Raw genomic sequence first — 12,398 nt, forward strand, 5'->3', positions numbered from 1 at the left:
CCTTCTCTTTTCTTGTTTTCCTTATCCATCCTGGAATTAGATCAAAAGTGAGACATACAGACAAACTGATTTTAAAGTGACTCAATTTGGGGCACAATTTTAATTGAAATTCCACTTCTGATGTAGTTTCTGGAGAATATATGTTCTCTTGTCTGCTAGATGAGTGACAGGGAAATGAGGGAAAGATCTCCCTCCCAGAAAGATGGGGGCTGAGAAAGCTGAGGCAAATGGTGACCTCCTGTGAAGTTGGAAGAAAGAGAACTCCGAGGACATACACAAGCTAGGGTGAATTTCTTAGCAGACAGCAGACACTTAAATTTAAGGTGGGAGTTGGGTAATAGGTGAAACAGAGTCTGTATTTTGTTGTAAGCAGCCCAGGAAAGTAAGTGCACTTGGCTTTAGGAAACAAAAGAAATTGATGGTTGGACTGATTCTAGATCGAACTTACAATCTGTAATAAGTAATACATTGTGGGGTGGGTGAATCAACATGGTTGATACAGAAGATCTTATGAACAACTTTCTGTGTTTGCATTAAAGCAGATTCTAATGAAATTGTCTAAAGTTTATGTTTATGACTCCAGAGAGGTTTATAAATCAGCCTGGTCCTATTTCAGCCTAGACAATCCTTTCTCTTTATTCCATTTATATTTTATAGCGAAGTTGTACATGAATGGATTTTCTGTTTGTTTATGTGTTTGTAGACAGACATGTCCCAAAACTTCATCCTCTGACTTCGTGCTTACGTCATTAGAATAAATTAGTGGTTACCATAGTAACTACAGTTATTTGCTTCTGACAGCATTGGTTTGATCTGTTTATAATCTTTGAAGGTCTCAATTTTGTGGATTTAAACCATAGTATTCAAAATAAGTTCCTTAGATATGAATAACTTAGGAGCAGTGCTTGATTTTAATTTTAGGGTCATAATTGTTATAAAATCCTAGACATTTGAGACTTCAAGCGTTTTTTTAATTCTTTCTTTAAGAAAAAAGTAATCGTGTGGGTTTCATGGAGGGCTGTTGTGGGATTTTTTTGTTCGGTTGTTTCTTTTTTTTTTCATTGGTTTTACTGTTGTTGTTGTTTGCTTTTTTCCATCTCTTTGAACATCATATTATTGTACAATCATAATGATAGGACGTTATTTTCTTTCTTCCACATGAGAAACTACCTCTTCCATTCCAAGTTAAGGAATTCCTCAGGTTAAGACAGCAGAATAGTTGAGTTGTTCAGCTAACAGGCCAGCTAATGCTCCTGTTTTGTCAGATAATGTACTGCTTTGACTCATTTTAGTGTCACTACCATAAACTGCCTTTAACTTAGGCAGAACTGTATTGATGGGTGCTAAGGCAGAATTCAGGGAAATTACCAGTATATGCTTGCCCAGTATTTTCTTCCCTGACCATGTGGATTCTTTTTGATGTTTTTAGGGTGGTGATCTGGTTTCAGCTAGGATAGAGTTATTTTTTTTCTTAGTAGCTGGTACAGTGCTGTGTTTTGGATCCTCAAGAAAAGTGTGATTTGGAATACAGGGAAGTGAGACTAAGTTTACTTTTCTAAAATTTTTTGAAAACTTGGTTTTAAATTTCAAATCTGTGTCTGCAATATGCATTGGCTTGTTCTGTACATGACTGAGGAAATAAAGTGTAAAACTGCACAGTCTTGGATGGGATGTTGGAAAAGCTTACATTTAAGCTATGGAAGTGTTCCAAAGATGTCAGGACTTGACATTGCAGACATCTGAATGCTGTTCCAGGTCTTGGCAAAAAAGAAACCTATACAGAAAAGAGTTATTTAAAGAGCAGTTTCTAGAAGTCCAAAAGCCATGAGGACCCAGTGTCAGGGTCCCTAGTGGAATTCTGGTGGATGACCTCTACAGGATGCACATGGAGAGACATAATCATGCTTTTTAAAAATGTATTTGATACACAAATGAAAAAAATTAAGTACTTATTAGTACTGATTGCTAATGTATCAGTGATCATTGTTTTGAAAACAACCTTTTTCTCATCTTGGAACAAGTTAAAATGTTAGTAGCAATAGAAAACAATCCAGTTTCTGTATTTAATTGTGTATACTCCTGCTGTTCTGACAGCTAATTATATTTCAGTAGCATCTTCTACAGGGTGTACTATGGTTCAGAATAAGATCTAAATCTGAATGAAGTATATGAGATAAGGTACTGGATATAAAGTGTGCACTGTCATGATCTCCCTGGTATGCAGACTTGCATACTTACTGAAATATTGCATCTCCTTTCTTCCCATACATGAGAAGATGTGCATGTGGGAACAGGTGCATTTTGCCCAGAATTCAGGCAGGAAGTGGCATGGGTATGTTCCTACAAACTCTGACTTGTAAGCACACCAACTTGTGTCTCTACACCACAAGAATATGTAACCATCAACTGTGCTCCCCTCACCCCATCCAGTGATAAATCCAAATAAATGAACTCCAGATCCAAAATAAACCAATGATGCTCACTTCAATATCTCAAGCTATTGCATAAATAGTATATCTGGATCTGTTTAAGAAAGGACAAGTAGAACTAATGGGATCGATGGGTGCAAGTAGTGAGGTAGTGAAATTCAAGGGAAGGAAGGGCTGGGGAGAAATAAAAGGAGATGATAATTAAGAACAGAGGAAAAGAAAGACAGTGAGAAGATGGAAAGATGAAAATGGAGCCTGTTCTAAATGCATCTGAGTTTCTGTAGCTGGGAATGAAGAAAAAGCAAAGATTTAATAACAGTTTTTAAATGGAAGTATACCAGAAAAGCTGCCAGAATACTGCTTTTAAACATAACATACTTGTGTAAGGTTGTGTATATGTACAATTTGAATGGATATTATTTGGAGTCATTATTGATTTGCAAATCAACACGGAGGTTGTTGGATGTCAACCTCCTTGTTTGCTTTCTATGAGGAATCATATTTATATATTCTTTTTTATTTTTCCTCACCAGAGATGTTTTTTGAAGGTATTATTGAAAAGTAGTCCTTTTGTCTTCTGAGTGGAACAGACTGCATCAAATTTTAGGTATTTTTCAGTGCACTTCCCCAGGGGGAACTATGCTGGTTTTAAGAGTTTAATCTACTTTGATAAATTTCGCTTTAGTTGGGCTGTTCAGAAGCACTGCTTAGGCTGCTCACAACTGCAAGTAAAGACATCTTGTGGGAGTTTTGTAGCTTGATCTGGCTCTTCTCTGAAGTTTTTGCTGCTGCCCGTTACAGCTTCTGGTGTAGCAGAGGAACATTCAGTGTTCTTTTCAGCAGAATAATCACTTCATACTACGTGTTTCTCTGTCTGTGTAATTCCAAAACTTTAAAGTAATCTACTAAATTTATAATTAACCCAAAACTCAAATAAATATAATGTTATTGATAATTCTGTTTTGGAAACAGGCAAAACCATGCTGATATTTAACTGAAGAAATGTGAGTAAGAAAACAGCAAAATAAAGACTTTCACTTGAACATTTTATGCCCTGCTAATGAAATATAGTCATAATTTGAATACACTGATATCTGTGCAAGATCCATTTAAAATATATTCTAAAATCTATATACCTGGTCTAGATAATATCCAGTGCACAGAAACACATCATGAAGGAGTTGGTGAAATGCATAGAAGTTGACAAGATGCATAGAGGCATCAAACTGAGGCTGTTTTATTTGAGATTTGGCAATGTGCATAAGGAAGCTGATGTCAATGTGATACGGAAAACTAGAGAGATGTTTTGGGAATGTTAGATTACGTTTGGCAAAGATGAACTGTGCTCCTTCCCAGAAGAAATAAGAGAGATCATGTTGTGTTTATTTATTTTTCTCCCTTCTTGAATATGTAAGCACAGCTTAGAATCAATGTAAATAATGGTGACACAGAAAATCTCATTCAACCTAGGTAACCTCCTGAAGTTTTCTGTTACTGTCTTTTTCTTATATGCTTTTTTTTTTCTTTTTTCCATCTTTCTCACCACTGTTGCAAAGACCCATCACTGCAATTTTGGAAGATTTGAAGTTCAGTTTTGTGCATCTAAAAATACTAACTTCAGAAAATTAAACAATGGGATTCCACAAAAAGTTTTGAGACTAAATTTAGCATCCCATCAATGTTGCATTATACTTGGTAATCTTGGTTCATGATATTATTGTTTTTAAAAGCCTAGACATTTCAGTCTAATTCTGCAAGTTGTTATCAACAATAAACTAGCATAACAAGACGTATTTTTGTTTTATAAAAGAAACCATATAAAACTCAAGCACAGCAATATTTATTTACTGACACTTCCAGTGTTGTGGAGTGTCATCTTATTTTCCATATTCTGAACAAAACCACTTATTCTCTGCTGAATTTACAATGGATAAGAGTGTAAAGAGTTAAATGTTGCACACTAAATGGGAAAATTAGTTAGAAGTCCATGAGATTTGGTTTGGTTTTTTTTTTAGAAAAAAATTCTAATGTATCTCATTTGAGGTGCATATGCTAATATTGCTTTGTCTTTGTACAGGCCACTCCCTGTATGCTCTCCTCCTATCTTAAAATAATAATAATTAAAAAAATATATATTTTTCATGGATTTTTAAAGGGTAACTACTGCTGCAAGAACAACTATGTTTAAGAAAACGTCTCCAGAAACTGTTGAAGTGCTATGGATGCACCGTAAATAAGAAGTGTGTCCATACAAATGATTGAACAGATAAAATGCCTTAGCTGTGGGTGTCATATCATCACATATGAAGACAGGTATGATTGGAGTAGGTCATTTGGCATATTTTCTTGAACAGTGATGTAGCATTCTAGGTGAGAGAGTTTATAATATTTTGTGGACCTCTGTGGTTTCTGTTATTTTTCAAAATATTTTAGTGTACAAATGTTTTAATTGTATCTTAAGTATAGCCTTTAAAATGGTATTGAAATCTAAAAATGGCAATAGATTATTGGGAAATGAGTGTTTCAGTTACTCTGAGATTCTTTTCTAAACATGCTTTAAAATTGACTTTCGCTGCAACTTTATTGGCTAGAAATATATTGTTGTATATCTTTGAATATTGAGCCTATAAAAGTTGGAAATTTATTTATACTCACATAAACCTACGTTACCATATCTGACTACTGTCAGATCAGCAATTCTGGTAACATGCATAAAATCAAATTTTAACCCATCACAATAACTTTGAAATTTCCCTTAGGATTCATTGAATGATGCATAAAATCAGTTACAGAACATAGTGAGAGATTATGTTAAAGTTGGGCAGGCAATTTCAGTCTGGTGGGGTGATAGTAGAAACAGGAACGAGAGAGGTTTTTTATTTACCATTTTTTCACTGTCACTTAAAGAGATGTAAATTCATGAAACTTGGAATTCCATTCTTCTTCATAAGGAGAAAGAACTAATCTGCCAGTCAGGATATGCAAAGTTTGTATTGTTTTTTTTTATCCCTAATAAATAGTCTACGAGAAACAAGCTGTCAGTGTTATGGGGGTGGATTACTGGTTTCCCCTGCAATGGAAGAATTTGAAGCCATATAGATAGTGAGTTGACTTTCTTGGCCTGTGTTTTCCTCTAGGCTGGAAAAGTTCTCGTAAGAGTTGAATAGCCTCTGCAACTTCAAAAGTTTCTCATAACAAGCCAGTTTGTAGGGTGAACCCTTTATCTGCACTGTTGTAAGTATCCTTCCCATAAGTAGTAGCAATACTTTTCAAAACATGCTCAGGTTTACCTAGTATTCCTGTAGTACTGATACAAGAATATTAGGCAGAACCAAATACATACAGATATTTCTCCATTTTTTCCAAAGTGGCTTTAGCTGGATTTGAATGGTGTATCTTTGCAAGTTTATTATTTTATGTATTTCCTGTCCAGAAAGCAATTATCTAACTCTCTGATGGTTCAGGTGTTGATTGATACAAAGTAACCTTGATAGGGTTGTCACCTGAGAAACCTGATGAATATATTTGGGTTGTCAGTCAATGCTGCTAGTACTGCACTTCTGGCAATTCTTGATCTTGTGCAGTGTATTAAATGAGGTGCAGCCCACAGCTGCATAGAAATATTTTGTGTTTCTGTAAACGATGACAAGGGGAGTCATAAAGAGTCAATAGCTCCTCATATTCCATGAAGAGTGCTTCTAAACTTTTTTTAAATTATCCCAATGCCCTGCAGAGCAAATGAAAGTATGTGTTTTATTGATTTTTGTAATGGCTTAAGTCAATCATTATAGTCCATGTTGCTCTCATTTAAAACTTGAGTCCTGTTGAGTGCAGATTTGTGAGAAACACAAGGTCTTGAGGAGGAGTTTGATTCAATGTACACAGCAAGTGAAAATAATTTCATGCCATCATTCACATTGATAAAAAGAATAGTTAAAACGAGCATTTGTAATATGCAAGCAATGTAGAAAAGGTTCTTTGCCATTCAGAGATAATTCTATTCAAATCAGTGAAAAATATCAGAAGGGTCAGTTCACCTACTGAGTAAAATGATTTTCAGGAAGTAGTACATACTGTTTATCAACTCAGCTGCTTTACAGTTAAATTGTTTGGGTTTGGTTTGGGTTTGTTTTTTGTTTCTTTTTTCTCATTAAAACTGTGAAAGTACCTTAAACTTTGTTTCACATGAAGCTGGAGCATGTAAACACTGTAAAGAAAACCTAGAAGTCACATTTGCTGGGTGAATTCCACGTAAAATAAAGGATGCCTTAAGACGTGGCTGTACTGGTCCCAGGTCCAATACTTTCACAGAAGTGTAAGAATAATCTTATACTTTTACATGTGTTTGTGAGATCTCATCCTGCACATGTAAGCTGCTGGGATCCACAATATCCTTTAACAAATTCAGATCTATCACTGTAAGCATGAAAACTACTGTCCTTCATTTTGAACCTAGCCTCACACTTGCTTATTTTGATGCGTGTCCAGTCTTAGAAGAAACAATAAGCCTTCGATACCTTTTCCAGCTTCCATGAGAGCCATGATTTTGTAGACTGCTCTCAAAGCTCCCTACATGTAAAAGAAAACTCTAAGTCTTTTTGATAGTTTTTCATATTTAAACTGCTCTATACCCTTACCATGCTTGTTGTGCGTCTGAGTTTTTATCTACTTTGAAGAGGACCCACAGCCGCATGTGGTACTCGTGTGGACAAACCAGGAGGCAAAATTATGGGGGTTTTGTTTGCTTTTAGTTCCTTTCTTAAGATTTGAATTTTTCTCTGCTAAAGAGGACAGAGTTGATATAACTACATATCATTACTCACCATCTCTCTCCTGCCAAGTCAACTTACAGCCCATTGATCTAGATTCAAAGGATTGCTCTTTCTGTATTATAATATTTTTTCAGCCATTGAATTTATCTCCTATTTTATTGTTTGGGTTCTCAATCTCAGAAAGTTCTTGGGATGCTTCTCACAGTCTACATTCATTCTTAGTACTTGAAATAACCATTAAAAAATACAGACTTTGCTATAGTGGTAAAGACTTTATAAGTGCATACATTTATAAACTTTCGTAAGATAGAACCGTCTGTATTTTATTTAGTCATTTTATTTAATTCAGCTGATTTTTTTTTTTTTTTAAGAAATTTGAAAAGAAATGTGGTCATTTTAGGTCCTTACAAAACCAGAAGTTGAAAGCAGCTTCAGTAATAAAATAATTTGATGCTAAATTCACCAAAGCAAGAGGTCAACTGACATATTCTACTTCATCCTGATTTTTAAAACCTGAAGCATTTGTAATGTTTCTAGGTGTTTGAATAAAGAATACTGCATTCAATAGTCATAAGAGGAAATAGAAAGTGTAAGGCGTTTTCTTCACATTTGTCTTTCAGAGAAGCTTTTAAGTTCTTCTGTGACATGTTTCCTAGCATGACCTACGAAGCACTCTCCATTAAATCTCATTGACTAATATTAGAAATCAGTGCAGGACTGTGCTTTCCTTTATGGTTTCTGTTAATTTTCTTTATGGGATTGTTTTGTATAGGACTTCCTAAGAACCTTTTTTTTCCTATATTACAGTATTATAATTGTCAACAAAAATGATTTTCAAGTCTCTTGTCAGCAAAGATGAAAGATGAATAAATGTTAATTTTAATTGTAAGTCTGTTAAGAGCTTTTGGTTTTGAATGACAACCATGCTGCCATAAAATGAAAGTAGAATCTTCTGCTGTGCTGGTCATAAGGCTGGAAATAAGACCTGAATTTTAATCCAAGATCTGCAGCTAAAACCTCAAGGAGTCGTGAAAAAGTTTAGACTTTTTTTTTTTTTTCCTTCTGCATGCTGTTAAATGGATCATGAAAACAGAAAGACCCCTTTGCTGGTATAAGACCCTAGAGAACAGCTGCAGGCATAAGACCCTAAAGAAGAGCCACTCATGAAAAATGTTCTGTTACTTCTCATACTGATCAGTCAATGCCTGAAGAGGAAAAGGTACATTACCTAGCTGCATTTCAGCTATTTCAAGCCACCAACTACTGCTATCCATTAAGTACAGACCTTAGTCTGTCCATGGACAAAAGGCTTCTTTGCTTTGTTTTAAGAGGTGATTCATTTTAAATTAGGTTTGAAATAGGCAAACAAAATGAATACAGGTTTGATGTGGTCTTAACTTTAGATAGCGGGTACCAGTCTGCATAATGTTTGTTAGTTTAGATTCATAAGAGTGTTTTGTGGCTGCTGTGCATGCACACAACTTATGTGAGAAGGTTCAAATTGTACATTTATTGATGGAATTAAGTTAACTGAAGCAGTGATATACAAAGTCCCAGTATAATATTTTATCATACCTTTTAGCTTTCAAAAACTTTTATTTGGAGTGATATTGCGTCTTTACTGATTATAAGACATAGTAAGGAACCACTTAATCTCCAGAAATTTCATATGCTTCAGTGTTTCTCCTCCTAGTAGCCTGATTTGGTATTCTAAGATACAAAAGAGTTTTATGATTGCATGCAGTTCCCTACAGACTGTTTTGGGTCATCAAAGGAGTGGGCAATAAGATTTTTTTCATGTATAGGGAGAGAACTAAAATAGCCCAACTTTTACTACCCCTTCTTTAACTGCTTCAGAAAACTAAAATAAATCCAAATGTAACAGCTCTTTTTATAAAATGTGCTCAGTTTAAAGCATCAGAATTTTACATGTTATGCACATCAACTCACAGTATTTAGGATTAAGAAAACAGAAAGGTTGATCAAAGCACTGCACAGCTGTAACTGTCTTTTTTCCCTGGCACTACCCTACTCCTCCTGCTATGTTTTAAGAATACAGTGATATAAATTTATATGTTAGCTTACAAGAGTATCACCATAGCTTAACTTGTATGAAGAATGACGACCCAAGATATATGACTCTTCAAAAAATAACGTTAAAGTAAGGTTCCATTATTGATTTATCTCTATTGCTTTTTACGATGTTTTTGCAAAATGTCAGCTTTAAAAACTCCATTTCCATGCCTTTCACAGTTTAATTACTAAGTATTGGGCAAACTAAGAAAACAGAAACACACTCTTTTCTGATTTATTTAGGTAATAATAAAATAAAAGTTGTTTTTCAAGCCTTATGAAATAGCTTATCAACACTAGCAATTTATACTGTGTTGCACAGTAAATGCAAAAAATACTTGTCAAATATTTGTGGGTTAAGATAATTCACAATATTTCAAGTGATGCATGGCATTTACTTCAGGTTTGTATTTAACCCTTTTTTTTTTGTACTTAAGGATATTTATTTGAGTACACAATTTTATTTTTCTGGCTCTGAATTTCTGCAGTTGTAAAAGGAATCATGTTTGAAATGGAGTAGAAATTATTTTAATGCTGTTTTTGAAAATGACATTAATGTGTTTGTGCTATGATTAATGCATATTCTTTTGAGACTGAAATGGAAGACATTACTAATGTTGGTTTGACCTGGAAACTATGTTTTCGCTAATTCCAAGAAAAGACTCATAAAACCTGGTTTACTATAAGAGAAGTCTTATACCTTCATTTTATATTCTGAATGCAGCATTCACTTTGTTGTCCATTTTATTCTCAGTCCTGTATATTTTGTACTCTGAACTCAGTTTTTCTTTTTTGAGAATGAGCTCCTATGAATGTGTGATTTGGTAATAGAATCATAGAATAGTTAGGGTTGGAAAGGACCTTAAGATCATCTAGTTCCAACCCCCCTGCCATGAGCAGGGACACCACACACTAAACTGTGTCACCCAAGGCTCTGTCCAGCCTGGCCTTGAACACCTCCAGGGCTGGAGCATTCACAACTTCCTTGGGCATCCCATTCCAGTGCCTCACCATCCTCACTGTGAAGAACTTCTTCCTTATATCTAACCTAAGCTTCCACTGTTAAAATTTGAAGCCATTCCCCCTTGCCCTACCACTAGAGTCCCTAATGAAGAGTCCCTCCCCAGCATCCTTATAGGCCCCCTTCAGATACGGGAAGGCTGCTGTGCAGCCCTTTTAGTTCAGGTGAATGTGCTGACTGCTCTGCTGCATTGGCCTTAACTGTCAAATAACTTGTGGAGTCAGACTTTGGATAAACTGTCATGTATAACAGTCTTACCTCTGAAATTCATTTTCGTATTAAATGCTTCTTTTCATACAGGGTGATACTTGTCAGTCAATTTAATCGAAATGTCATGCTGACCTTTATTTGAAATACTCTGAACTTCCTGTGGTTCTTCGAAGTTCTTTATACTTTGATTCCAATTAAAATCCTTAAATTACCCGTGTACAAAACCTGCATGCTAATTAACCTTCTGAAACTGTCTGCTAATTAATCTTACAAACAATATCTCTTTTGCAGAAGTAGTTCAGCTGAGTCTGCCTGAAGATCAAAAACTAAGCACAACTGCAGCAACAGTGGGACAAAGTGTGGTCTTAAGCTGTGCCATCCAGGGAACTCTGAGACCTCCCATCCTCTGGAAGAGGAACAATTTTGTTCTGAATAGCTTAGATTTGGAAGATATCAATGTAAGTAAGAAAATGCTCTTTAACTGCTTAACAGTTTATTATCAAAACATTTCATAAAGAATAGAAAGATATGTAACAAGCTCCATGCTTCTGATGTTTCGAGGAAAAGAAATGGAAATTATATATTTGCCAGACTGTTTTTATTTTGCTGTGTATTCCAACCGTTATTGTTAAACATAGAGAAAACATTTCACAGATCACTTAAAAGAATAAATATAACAAAAGCACATGAGGATAAAATTGCAGCCCAAAATACAGTCAGCATTATACATTCAGGATTATATTGTCTTCAATCATGTGAAAGAAATCGGTGAAATGAACATTTTAAGAAATATATAGTGACTTACAACAATCAGATCATAGTAATAACCTTATTTTCTAATAATTTAATAAAAATTTACTTTTTCCAAAACACATAATTTACTACAAAATTGATTGTTTTGCTCATTCATCCAAATATTCATCAGTGTATATGGTACTTTCAAAGAATCATATCACCAGTGAATATAACTGTGAAATCTCATTTTTAGAACAGCTAATAATTTGCCACCTAACTTTGCTATGACCTCAAAATGTGGACCAAAATTGAGAAATGTAATTACATCTTCTGACAAAACTCTAAAAATAAGTTTTCAACTGTATTTTGTTTGCCTGTGGGTATGCTTACATTGCTTTAGCAATTTTGATCTAAATGAGGACAAAACATTACATCGGGAGTTGTGCTTGCTCGCTGACTCAGGTGAGTCTGAAATCACCGGAACTGTTATGGGTGTGGAATATCACTACAATCAGATATCTAGTTTGTTTATTCTTATTTCATTTCCTTATGAAAGGTTTTAATTCTAAGGTAGCAGTTGTACTCACATATCACCTTTGTTTTATTTGCTGTTTTGTTTCCTGTTCATAAATTAAGCTTCCTCACAGTGATGCTTTGTAAAATAAAGGGCAGTGGCAAAGCTCATCTTGCTTGAATGGTAGCTTTAAGTCACTTGAGAGGCTTAGACTAAAACCAGCACCCTTAGAAAAATCTCAGTTAAATAATTGTTGCTTTTGTTAGTTTGTTATTAATGATATGACTGACATTCAGAAGTGTCTTGCTCATGTTCACAAGCTCCTTTCTGCAGTGTTTGTTAGCTTTCTGTAAATATTCATGATGCTCATAAACAATGGAGTTCTTACTAATCACTTCTAAGTATAATAGATGGCATGAGCTGTGGATAGAAACAGGAACATGCATCTGGACACAGAAATAAAGGGAAATGATGAATGGAAATAATGAAGCTAACAGCTCAGTTGCAAAGCGAATGGTTCAGTTGACTGTATTTGCAGACGTGATAAGGGTGTTTTCAAAGCCCAGTACATACGTTTTGAGTATGAAAATGGACACAAAAACCCCACAGAAACACCAAAACCAACCAAACAACCGCCCCCCCCC

At 35.0% G+C, this 12,398-nt stretch overlaps 1 protein-coding gene across 1 annotated transcript in view; it reads left to right on the forward strand.

The window, feature by feature from the left end:
• LOC104402019 (follistatin-related protein 5-like) overlaps positions 1–12,398 on the forward strand; it is a gene marked incomplete at its 3' end in the record, with an annotated part of 190,619 nt that overhangs the window by 159,558 nt on the left and 18,663 nt on the right. Inside the window, exon 6 of the mRNA XM_010009784.1 lies at positions 10,797–10,963. Within this exon, the coding sequence (XP_010008086.1) occupies positions 10,797–10,963 (167 nt within the window). The remainder of the gene's footprint in view (positions 1–10,796; positions 10,964–12,398) is intronic.

Source organism: Nestor notabilis, unplaced genomic scaffold, assembly GCF_000696875.1.
Source record: "Nestor notabilis isolate BGI_N333 unplaced genomic scaffold, ASM69687v1 scaffold2862, whole genome shotgun sequence".
Lineage (NCBI taxonomy): Eukaryota > Metazoa > Chordata > Aves > Psittaciformes > Psittacidae > Nestor > Nestor notabilis.